Source organism: Mustela putorius, unplaced genomic scaffold (genome assembly GCF_011764305.1).
Source record: "Mustela putorius furo isolate JIRA1106 unplaced genomic scaffold, ASM1176430v1.1 tig00003983_pilon_pilon_pilon, whole genome shotgun sequence".
NCBI lineage: Eukaryota > Metazoa > Chordata > Mammalia > Carnivora > Mustelidae > Mustela > Mustela putorius.
Genome location: NW_025422123.1, coordinates 6,552,427 through 6,564,984, shown reverse-complemented (window position 1 = coordinate 6,564,984; position 12,558 = coordinate 6,552,427). Strand labels below are relative to the sequence as shown.

General features: G+C 38.2%; 1 protein-coding gene across 3 annotated transcripts in view; it reads left to right on the top strand.

Moving 5' to 3' along the window:
* Nucleotides 1-12,558, top strand: part of KIF6 (kinesin family member 6) — a 454,418-nt gene that overhangs the window by 103,039 nt on the left and 338,821 nt on the right. For all 3 annotated transcript variants that reach the window (XM_013062608.2, XM_013062612.2, XM_013062603.2), the window contains one exon: nt 3,381-3,490. In XM_013062608.2, the coding sequence (XP_012918062.1) occupies nt 3,381-3,490 (110 nt within the window). The remainder of the gene's footprint in view (nt 1-3,380; nt 3,491-12,558) is intronic.

The window sequence follows — 12,558 nt, the reverse complement described above, 5'->3', positions numbered from 1 at the left end:
AAGTGTACCACTTATAGCATGTGTCCTGGTGGCAGTTGAGACTTAAGGTCTCAGGGTTGTGAACTCGCTGTGAGGGCTGAACATACTGTATCTAAAGATATTGTCCAGTTCCTCGCACATAGTATATGCTCAACAAATGAGCTCATTTACAATTGCTGTTAATATGTATATTCACACACACACACACACACACACACACACACACACACACGTTGTGGCCAAACAATCCTGATTAATTTCAAAGAATCCTTTGAAACTAGAACAAATGAAACCAATTTCCCTGATTAAGTTAAACAGAATAAACAAATCCTTACCTAACAGAAACATTTATCCCTTCTAAAATTTTCTCTATGGATACCAAATGCTGTAAAAGTCAAAATGTCTCCCAAGTACCTACCATCTCTTGGGTCCATTGTTATATATCTGTTTGGTCACTGACATTATTGTAAACCTCATTTCATTTTGAATGATTCTAAATCAGTTCCTGGACTAGAGAGAGCTCCTTGGACAAATTTATATCCAGGACAGCTCTTTGTAAAAGGATGGATTTCCCTGATGGGGCACAATACATTCATTATAATCAAACCAAACTGCTGCAAAATTAGTCAGAGGCAACCTGAGTTTCATCATTAAGTTTGTCCACATTGTGTAGCTGAAAAATGCAGACAGGTACTCAGATGCCACCAGTCAATTGCTTCAGAGGGCCACATGGAGCTCTCTAGAATTCTTAAAGGAAATATTTGACTTATGCAAAGTATTTATTTCAAGATAAACTAAGAACAATTGTATACTGGCTCCTAAAATGCTGTGAGTGTGATGGGAGCACATTTACAGTGATTTTAACAGAAGACAATTGATTCCATTTATTTTAGAAATCACTGCTCATTATTTTTGAGTATTTTGAGGTTCAGACTTGTTTGGGGGCAGGAGAAAAGGCTGTCTGCAGGAAACATGTGTGTTACATTATAGTCTGGCAATCCCAAACACTAAAAAAGTAGTAATAAGGAAAGGTAGCTTGCCACATTGCTCAGTGACTTTTAAGTGTATATTCCAATAAAAGTCCAGAAAATGCAGAAGCTGGAGGAGCCAAAGGCATTATCCCCATCATCTCAGGGGAGTGGACCTGCCATTTTCCTGACTTACGATGATTTCTTCTACTTTCTGGAAGAAAGAGAATTTCTTCACTGCAGATGAACATACAAGTTGGCTGTTGTTTTTCCTTTCTTTGCTTTCTCTTTTATAGTCATGTGCTGAATTCTCCATTTGGAGCCCTTTAGAAATAATAGAAACAATAACAATAGCAATAATAATAGCAGTAGCAAAGATTTATTAGGGATTATTACAGGGCCACATGTTCTTGGTGGGATTTTAAGTTCAGAACCCCATTTCCCTGTCACAACAGTTATGCAAGATGAGGGTTATTCTCCCCAATTCCACAATTAAACAGCTGCAAATAATGCACGATCACTCAGTTATAAATGCCAGATTTGGTGTTCAGACCCAGCTTTTTCTGATGCTAAGATGAGCGCTGAACTGTCTGCTAAAATCTCAAACTATTATAGATGGGATATTTTAGATATGGTCAGATAGGTTTTAGAAATATATTGCTTTTGAACAGGATCTCAGGAAGTTGGTAAATGATCCCCGTGGCCTTTAACATGCTCTGAGAATCTTCTAGAGAGGGACAGCATATATATTGATCATGGAACACTTTTTCCACAAATTCCTTCATGGGACATTTTGGGGAAAACTATTAGACTAAAGGCCATGCAGAATCTGCCTAGTATTTATGGTCTCTGATACCTGTGCTAAGCCAAGTTATAACCCACAGAATGATGTTGAAATGTGCCTTTACTACACTAATCTGATCGACAGGCCATGTGTTAGGATAAGCAGCCAGAGTCGCCCACATCAGGAAGATTTCCAGCATTTTCTTGGGAGAAATTTGCTTAGTGTAGACTCAGTCCATTCTGTCACCTTCCCAAACCACCAGAACATGGAATTTCAGCAGTAGCTTGAGTATTTCATAGTCATGTGCTGCTTAAGACTTGTCTTAATTTTTCAGGTGTTGTTTTGTTTTTATGAAATCTTGGTGTTTTTCTTTGGGTAGTTTGAGCCATGTTAGGACCAAAGAATCATACTAATTTTAACTGAAGAACACATGGGGATTCGTTATTCAGTTGCCTTACTAATGGTTATAGAAACTGAAGCCTGACATCACAGGTGCTCATAGCAAGTAGGCCTAGGATTCCAGCTTTGGATTTGTAGGCCCCTGCTCTTCCCCCATTTCTGTGACTTGGTCCTCTCTCTCTTTGAATAGTATCTGTCAAATGGATTGCCTTGGATATGGGTGAGAATCAATGGGAAAGTCATCCTGAGCAAATTCTCTGGCAATCTGCTGACCTTCTTGCCATAAGACACAAATATCTTGTCCTCTTATGAGAAGTAGGGCTCTATTTGCCAAAATGGAAGAATTTGTATTTTGGGGAAAGCAAGAAAAAGTGCTAGAAAGTGATACTTGGTCTTGAAAACTGAGCCAGGAATTTTCTTGAGACCTGAAAAAATTCCATTTTATTCCATCTCAGAGAGAACAGGTACTTTTTGTCTGCTGGCAGAACTGAGACAGCAGTTTTTACCTAATGACACTGATGCCTGTGTCATTGCACTTCCCCAGCAATGACCCACAGAAAATATCCTCAAACCAATAGCTCAGTATCCCTGACCTGCCACGTAGCCAGAAAAATTAACCCAACAGTAAGATATAGGCATTGAACTGTGAATGTCCACTCTCACTGTTACCTGATTGATCTAAAGTATTTCTGTCCCCTGGGATTCATTTTCCATTCTCTTCTATTGTCTGTTATCTCTTTGTCTCATCAGAAATTTTGAATATTGGAAAATTTTTTAAAAAAATAATTATGATTAAAGATGGAAACTCTTATGCTACTGAGGTTTTTAAACTGAAGTCATGATTCTGTTTTCTTTTATGAATAGGCTATTCACAGGATGTAAGTTTATTTTTTCATAGTAACCTTTTTTGGGGGGTCTGGAAAGTAAAAAATGATGTGTTATACAGTTCTGCAACCAAGTTGGCTCATTTTAAGTGTATATTGACTCTTCATGTATAACGTGGAACCAATAAAAAAACAACATACTAAAGTTGCTTGTAATCATGGGTGTTGGCCATTTTAAAAAAATGCTTCATGCATATGGTAACTGGCAACTTGAAAGTGTCACGAACTGAAAATGGAAACCATACAAAGTGAAGAGAGTAAAGGAGAGAAAGCTGTGAGGAACTGGAGTGATAAATGTGTTCATCCTCCTCCGAGCTGAGTCGCTATTTATAGCCATTAAACAGTGTCTTCCCCTTTTCCAATCAGGACAGCAGCACAATACATACAACGCACATTTCCTATTTGGAAATCTACAATGAATGTGGTTATGATCTATTGGATCCAAGACACGAAGCCTCCAGTTTGGAAGATTTGCCGTGAGTAGCAGAACAACAAAGAAGGGGGGGAAATCACTTTCAGATGTTCTCTTCAATTGTTTCCTTTGAAACTCTGTATGTTTCTGGTCTCAATCATAATTAACAAATACTGGATAACAGAATCTTTTTGTAATATAATGGATATTTTTTCAGTTATGACAAACAGTATTGATGGGAGTTAAAATTGCTTGAAACCCATTTCTTGGGAAAATCTCCTTTGGAGGCGGTACAAGAGAATACGCTGAATGTTCTCAGAGTGGGTGCTGAGAGGACTGGTGGCATATGCCAGTATTGCTTTACTCTTGTCAGATCAAACCCTTTACTCATCTAATTGTGGGCTCTGAAGAGGGGATTCAAATTAGGGCTCAGGCAGCAATAAGAGAATCTGAAAGAGAGAAAATAAAAACTTTGTTTTCCTCATTGCTTCTCTACTGTTATTAAGACTGACATTGACAATCATTTGGTCAGATTGGCACTGATTACATCATGACTGAAATATAAATAGTCTTAAGAGCTTACCTACTAACTGAGTCAGTTACTCTGCCAACGTTTGTGTAACAATATTCGCTGTTTGTTTGAATAGCTGTCTAACTTAGGTATTAATGGTAATACTTCATATCCTTTTGTCCAGACATCTTCATATATCAGAAGCTGGTAACCAAGAAAATGTACTTTCTAAATAAATAAATAAATAAATAGAATGTACTTTCATTTTCTTATTAAATATTCTAAAACAACTTAAAAACATATATTAATCCTTTACTACAGAGACCAACAATTAGTTGCTTGCTTTAATTGGCAAAGGAAATAAGAGAAAATACTAAAGAAAATAAGTTACACTCTTTACATCACCTTTATATGTATTCTTCCTTTTAATGTTGACGACAGTCTTTACATAGCATCTCTGTTATGCCAGCTATATTCATTAGAGGGAGTTAGAAAAGGGGATTATTATTGGTACTCTAAATATTTATGTTAATTAAATAATATAAGAAGAGAGAGGAAAAATCTGACTCCATGGAAGAAATCAGTCTTAAGGAAGCTATTGAAATTAAGTTTGAGGAAAGGTAAGAAGTCCCTCATAGGAAGGTTAGAAACAACAACATTAAAAACATGAAGGTAGAACTAGAGGGTATTATGCTGAGCGAAATAAGTCAGTCAGAGAAAGACAATTATGTGATTTCACTCTTATGTGGAATTTAAGAAACAAAAGAGGATCATAGGGAAGTGGAGGGAAAAATAAAAGAAGATGAAATCAGAGAGGGAGACAAACCATAAGAAACTCAACTCTAGGAAACAAACAGGGTTGCTGGAGAGGAGGTGGGTAGAGGGACAGGGCAGCTGGGTGATGGGCATTGAGGAGAATATGCGATGTAATGAGCACTGGGTGTTACACGCAACTGATAAATCACTGAACTCTACCTCTGAAACTAATAATACATTATATGCTAACTAATTGATTTTAAATTTAAAAAAAAACAACCATGAAGATGTGGTCAGAGAAGCCATGTGGTGAGGAGTCATGTGAAGTAAAATCAGAAAGGCCAACAGGCCTTTTTTTGAGCAACTACTTTTGAGGGACTTGAAAGACAGGCTTTTGCTGTGAGTTTGATCTTTATTCTAATAGGCTTTTAAATTAGTTTTCTAGCCTCCAGTCTAACCAGGACCTCTAGGCTATATCTTGCTTAAAATTACTTTTAGCAAGTCACATCTACACTGAAGAAGCTTGAAGCCTCTTAGCCATAACTCAGAAATGGTTTGGCTCTGATAAACATGAAGGAGGAGAGAGAAATGTAAGAGATATGCATAAAAAAAATAAATAGATGACAGGATACCTAGGTGGCTTAGTTGGTTAAGCATCTGCCTTCAGCTTAGGTCATGATCCCAGGGTCCTAGGATCAAGTTTCCCATTGGACTCCTTGCTCAGGGAGCCTGCTTCTCCCTCTGCCTGCTGCTTCTGCTGCTTGTGCTCTCTCTCCCTCTCTCTTGACAAATAAATAAAATCTTTAAAATAAATAAATAAATTGATGATAGAGAGCTAGGTAGATACATAGATAGAAATAAAATACATTGATTATGCTCACCTTGGATTTGAAAAGAAGGTGAATTATAGCAAGTTCATTCCCTGCATTTTACTGATTGAGTAGAGTAAACCCAGAGAGGTATGACTTGCCCAGGGTTTCAAACTGATCTGTTAATGGGTACAGCAGGAATTGAAAACCACATAGTCCCACTTCCATGCCCAAGTAGCAAAAATAGCTTCAAGATTTTACTGTAGAGCCCAGAGAATTAAGGAAGCATTGACTTAAAAGATGATCTGCTAGAAACCTTGATTGGGTGGTGGTAATGAGTTTCACATACATACATAACTTTGGTGTCTCAGAGTACCCCACTTGATGTTTAGAATAAGTTCATCACAGGTAGGAAGCATGCCTTACTTGAGTTGGTAGTCTCTCTACTGCGTTCAACCAGAATAAGTTCTTAATATTTTATTTATTTTTTTAAAGATTCCATTTATTTATTTAACAGAGAGAGACATAGCGGGAGAGGGAATACAAGCAGGGGGAAGGGAGAGTGCAAAGCAGGCTTATTGTTGAGCAGGGAGCCTGACATGGAGCTTGATCCCAGGACCCTGAGACCAAGACCTGAGCTAAAGGCAGACACTTAAAGACTGAGCCACCCAGGCACCCCAGTTCTTAATGTTTTAGAAAATTATCTGTAAAATTGGAGCTGTGACATAGACTTTTTGAAGATGAGCATGAAAGGGGAAACAGCGTAAGTTCTATAAATCAGAGTCTAATAGAGACATAACGAGACACAGCCTGACTATGAGAAGCAGGAGTGAGAAGAGTCATTGAATTTAAGAGAGGCAGTGTAATAGAGTCAAGAATATTTGATTACAAGTCAGGAAATTTGGGTTCTAGTCCCAACCCTGCAATCTTAGATGCATTTATTTCACTTTTCTAGGTTTATCAATAGAATGTGGCCATTGAGTTATATAATATTTAACAACTTTCCAATTTCCAATATCTAGAGTTCAAAGATTGGTAACCTCACAGGATAGGACTTACTTGGTTACTCTTTTCCCTCTCACAAAAAGATTAAGAAGTGGGGCACCTGGGTGGCTCAGTGGGTTAAGCCGCTGCCTTCAGCTCAGGTCATGATCTCAGGGTCCTGGGATCGAGTCCCGCATCGGGCTCTCTGCTCAGCTGGGAGCCTGCTTCCCTCTCTCTCTCTCTGCCTGCCTCTCTGCCTACTTGTGATCTCTGTCAAAAAAAAAAAAAAAAAAGACTGAAAAAGATTAAGAAGTATTTATATTTTTCTCCTAGAAAGAGCCTTCAGCCTCTTGAGAACAAGGACAATGCTTTAATTCACTGTATGTGTCTGTGTTTCCTGACATGCCTGACAGTAATGGTTCTCAATGTAGATCAGATTGTCTCTGTAGATGTCACTAGCTTTCTATCTTAAACTACTGCTCCTTCCTTGGTAGCCTTGTCCTCCTGTTGGAGAATGAGTTTACCGATTCAAGTCAGAAGTAACCTCAGTTACAAAACAGATATTTTCAGTGAACTATCACCCTCTCCCACAGGCATACAAAAGTGGACAGAAAGATGTTCTTATCTTATGTTTTGGGATATAATTACATGACAACAGTCCTCATTAAAATAAAAATGAGAAGATTCTCATTATGAAAGAAGATTCCCATATCCCAGGAGTATAGCCTATTTACTTCAAATATATTCAGAACTATAAAATTCCAAAACAACTTGAGAATTGCAATCTTATGGTGTGGGGATTTTAAGATTTGGCTGGTATTGAGTCTGCTGGCTTTCTGGGGATTTTAGGTTTGTGTTTTACTAAGATTATCAAGTAATTCTTCATAATGGAAGGTGACTTTTGCTATACCTGGGTTGCATTAAGAGTATGTTCAGTTATTCTGGTTTCACACACTCTTGAACTGGGACGAGCTCTAACTCTGCAATACTATCCTTCTGGTTGACTGCTTTCATTGTCACAAGCTGGAATGTCCCAAACACTTTGAATACAATCCCCAAAAAATAGTAGGTAAAATGTCTGTTGACTTTGGTTCTCTCCTGCAGCCATCCATTTGAGGGACAATGATAATATACACATTTGATCATTTCCACATTCTTTTTTTTTTTTAATTTTTTATTTTTGATAAACATATATTTTTATCCCCAGGGGTACAGGTCTGTGAATCACCAGGTTTACACACTTCACAGCACTAACCAAATCACATACCCTCCCCAATGTCCATAATCCCACCCCCTTCTCCCAAACCCCCTCCCCCGGGCAACCCTCAGTTTGTTTTGTGAGATTAAGAGTCACTTATGCTTTGTCTCCCTCCCAATCCCATCTTGTTTCATTTATTCTTCTTCTACCCACTTAAGCCTCCATGTTGTATCACCACTTCCTCATATCAGGGAGATCATATGATAGTTGTCTTTCTCTGCTTGACTTATTTCGCTAAGCATGATACGCTCTAGTTCCATCCACGTTGTTGCAAATGGCAAGATTTCATTTCTTTTGATAGCTGCATAGTATTCCATTGTGTATATATACCACATCTTCTTGATCCATTCATCTGTTGATGGACATCTAGGTTCTTTCCATAGTTTGGCTATTGTGGACATTGCTGCTATAAACATTCGGGTGCATGTGTCCCTTTGGATCACTACATTTGTATCTTTAGGGTAAATACCCAATAGTGCAATTGCTGGGTCATAGGGCAGTTCTATTTTCAACATTTTGAGGAACCTCCATGCTGTTTTCCAGAGTGGCTGCACCAGCTTGCATTCCCACCAACAGTGTAGGAGGGTTCCCCTTTCTCCGCATCCTCGCCAGCATCTGTTGTTTCCTGACTTGTTGATTTTAGCCATTCTGACTGGTGTGAGGTGATATCTCATTGTGGTTTTGATTTGTATTTCCCTGATGCCGAGTGATATGGAGCACTTTTTCATGTGTCTGTTCGCCATCTGGATGTCTTCTTTGCAGAAATGTCTGTTCATGTCCTCTGCCCATTTCTTGATTGGATTATTTGTTCTTTGGGTGTTGAGTTTGCTAAGTTCTTTATAGATTCTGGACACTAGTCCTTTATCTGATATGTCGTTTGCAAATATCTTCTCCCATTCTGTCAGTTGTCTTTTGATTTTGTTAACTGTTTCCTTTGCTGTGCAAAAGCTTTTGATCTTGATGAAATCCCAGTAGTTCATTTTTTCCCTTGCTTCCCTTGCCTTTTGCGTTGTTCCTAGGAAGATGTTGCTGCGGCAGAGGTCGAAGAGGTTGCTGCATTTCCACATTCTTGTACTTGGCATAGCCATGTGCAATCAAATCCAAGATCACTTTGATGTTGCGTAGTAATAGCCATCAGTAGCACGTTTCTTACCCCTGAGCAGGAACACCACTTCCCCCAGTTCACCTGCTGGATGCTCTTCTCATGAGCACTCTGCTTTTCTCCTTCTTGTTCTTTTACATCCTAATTTGAGCTCCAACTCCCTGCTGTTACTGAAGCATTTACCTATAGACTGCCTGCAGACTTTGTATATATGATGTCAGGGTGCCAAAATAAAGTCAATTGCTTTTTGAAAATACTGCTCTAGTCATTTAGCAAGGAGTTTTTAGATACAACACCAAAAGCATGATCTGTGAAAGAAAAATAAAATAGTTGACTTGCGTTTCATTAAAATTAAAAATGTCTGTTCTCTGAAAGACACTGTTAAGAAAAGATAAGCCAGAGACAGAGAAAATATTACCAGACACATGTCTGATAAAGGACTTTTATATAAAATATACAAAGAACTCTTCAAACTTAACAATAAGAAAACTAACAATCCAATGAGGAAATGAGAAAAAGATCTGAACAGACACCTCACCAAAGAAGACATACAGATAAGCATGTGAAGAGATGCTCAACATCATCTGTCTTTGGGAATCACTAATTAAAACTATTATGCACCTACTAGAATGGCAAAAATCTAAAAAAAAAAAAAAAACTAGCAATACCAAATGCTGGAAAGAATGTAGAGCTACTAGAACTCTCACTCATGCAGTATAGTACAGGTACTTTGGAAGTCAATTTCCAGTTTCTTAAAAAATAAAATAGTTCTTAGGATATGACCCAGCAGTTATGATCCTGGGTATTTAACCAAATGAAATGAAAACTTATATCAGCACAGAAAGCTGCCCATGAGTGGATATAGCAGCCTTATTCATAATTGCCAAGAACTGGAAGCAACCAACATGTCCCACTGTGGGATATTCATGCAGTGGAATATTATTTGGCAATAAAAAGCAGTGATCTATCAAGCCACAAAAAGATATCAAAAGTCTACCTGCTGCATGATGCCAACTATAAGACATTGTGAAAAAGGCAAAAATATAGATACAGTAAAAAAATCACTGGTTGCTAGTAGCTGGGGAGAGGGCAGGTAGAGGGATGAGTAAGTGAAGCACAGGGGGCTTTGGGGCAGACAAGCTAGCGTATACGGTAGTATGATGGCGGTTGCATGATATGCATTTGTCCAAGGTCACAGAATGTACACCAGCAAGAGAGCCCTAATGGAAGCCATAGACCTTTCATTAATAAAATAACAACAGCAAAAAGGAATGAACTCTTGATCCATTTAACAGTGTGGGGGACTCTCCAGGGAACTGTGCTGAGCGAAAAAGCCAATCCCAAAAAGTCATATGCTGTGTGATTTTATTTATGGAGTATTTTTTAAATCGCAAAATTATAGAAGTAGATAGCAGCTGAATGGTTGACAGAAGTTAGAGAGGGAGGTGGGAATGGTTATACAAGGCCAGTGAGAGATGCTTGTGGTAACAGACTATTCTGTATCTAAACTATGGCTGTGGATACACAAAACTACTCGTGTGATTAAATTCCATAGAACTACACACACACACACACACACACACACACACACACACACACAAAGTACTGGTGAAACTGGGACATCTGAATAAGATCAGTGGATTGTATCAATGCCAATGTCCTGGTTGTGATATTTTAATATAATTTTACAAGATGTAAACATTGGGAAAAATTGGGTAATGGGTGCATTATTTCTTACAGATGCATGCAAATCTACAAGGATCACAAAATACAAAGTTTAATTTTAAAAAGTGTCTATATATTTATGTAGAGACATATGTGTATTTAATGTGTTCTGTATTTAGTAATTTAAATGAAAATAAAACATCTATTTTTGAAAGTCCTTATGTCATATGCTATAAATGGAATATAGTTAGAATCTAAGTATGTCTTATGAAGTAAAATAGTATAACTACTGGTCTTAACCATAAGGAAAATAGTCACCTTACTTTAGTGTAATTTTAGTATTCCTAAATAAGGATACATAATAGATTTAAGGTTTCAAAGACAGTCATGGTTATTACTGTTAGAAAAAAGTCCATAAGCCCCAGAATCCAGTATTGAAATCTTGGCTGTATTGTAAAATAATTTGTCATCAAAGAAAAAAAAGTTGATGAATGTTAAGTTTAATTCATCACAATTCTAATACCTACCGGATATGAAACACTGTTGAATGTTGCATGAGTTACAGAAAAGATTAATGCACAGTGTCTGTTCTTATGACTTATAGTCTGGTCATGTAGAATCATTCATTTTTTCAACATTTATTGAGATCCAGCTTGATTCCACACTTAGTGCTAGGCACGGAGACATAGTTTCTTCTTTCCTGGTGCTCACAGCAGAGTAGGTACACCTTGTACAAAATAGCATAAAGTGGAATATGAAAACCATCATAAGAGAGGCACAAAGAATGACTTGGGCTTAAAGGAGAAAGAAATTTCATTAGGTCAAGTGATCAGAAAGAGATTCACAGAGAAGGTGGTACATGATATAGTCCTTGAGGGAAGGGGTAGGACTTGGAGCAGTGGAAGTGGCATTCATGTGGACACAAAGGTAGGGAAAAGCATAAAGCTTGTTCTGTCATAGGTAATAGACCTGTTTGACTGGACTCCAGTAAGGGAGTAGGTGAGACCATCAAGACTGGAAAGGCAGGAATGCGTGGATTTGGTAGGAAGGTGTAGCCCTCAGAGATTTTTTTATTCAAGAGTATAGCAGGTTAGAACTGCCTTTTAGGAAGAGAACCCAGTCAGTAGCATGTAGGGCTGAAATGAGATGGATGGGAGTGAGAGAGACTCCAGAGCATTGTGGGAAATGATTAGGACCATTTACGTTGCAATGGGAGAGAGACATAAAAAAGAGAGACATAACTAGAATACATAATCCAGTGGCTTGACATTTAACCATGTATGAGAATCATGTGGAGTGTTGTTAAAAGTGCAGATTCCTGGCCTCCACCTCCAGAAAGTTCAGATATGTATGAATAAGCAACCCAGGTGATTCTTTTTTTTTTAATTTTTAATTTTTAATTTTTTATAAACATATAATATATTTTTATCCCCAGGGGTACAGGTCTGTGAATCGCCAGGTTTACACACTTCACAGCACTAACCAAAGCACATACCCTCCCCAATGTCCATAACCCCACCCCCCTTCTCCCAACCTCCCTCCCCCTAGCAACCCTCAGTTTGTTTTGTGAGATTAAGAGTCACTTATGGTTTGTCTCCCTCCCAATCCCATCTTGTTTCATTTAGTCTTCTCCTACCCCCTTAAACCCCCATGTTGCATCACCACTTCCTCATATCAGGGAGATCATATGATAGTTGTCTTTCTCCGCTTGACTTATTTCTCTAAGCATGATACGCTCTAGTTCCATCCACGTTGTCACAAATGGCAAGATTTCATTTCTTTTGATGGCTGCATAGTATTCTATTGTGTATATATACCACATCTTCTTTATCCATTCATCTATTAATGGACATCTAGGTTCTTTCCATAGTTTGGCTATTGTGGACATTGCTGCTATAAACATTCGGGTGCACGTGCCCCTTCGGATACCCCAGGTGATTCTAATGAAGGCGGTTTATAGTCATCTCTTCCCTCATCCACCTAGGGAAAGTTCTTTTTAGAGATACCAGAAAAATCTCTCCAAAGAAGGACATGGGTACCTATTGTG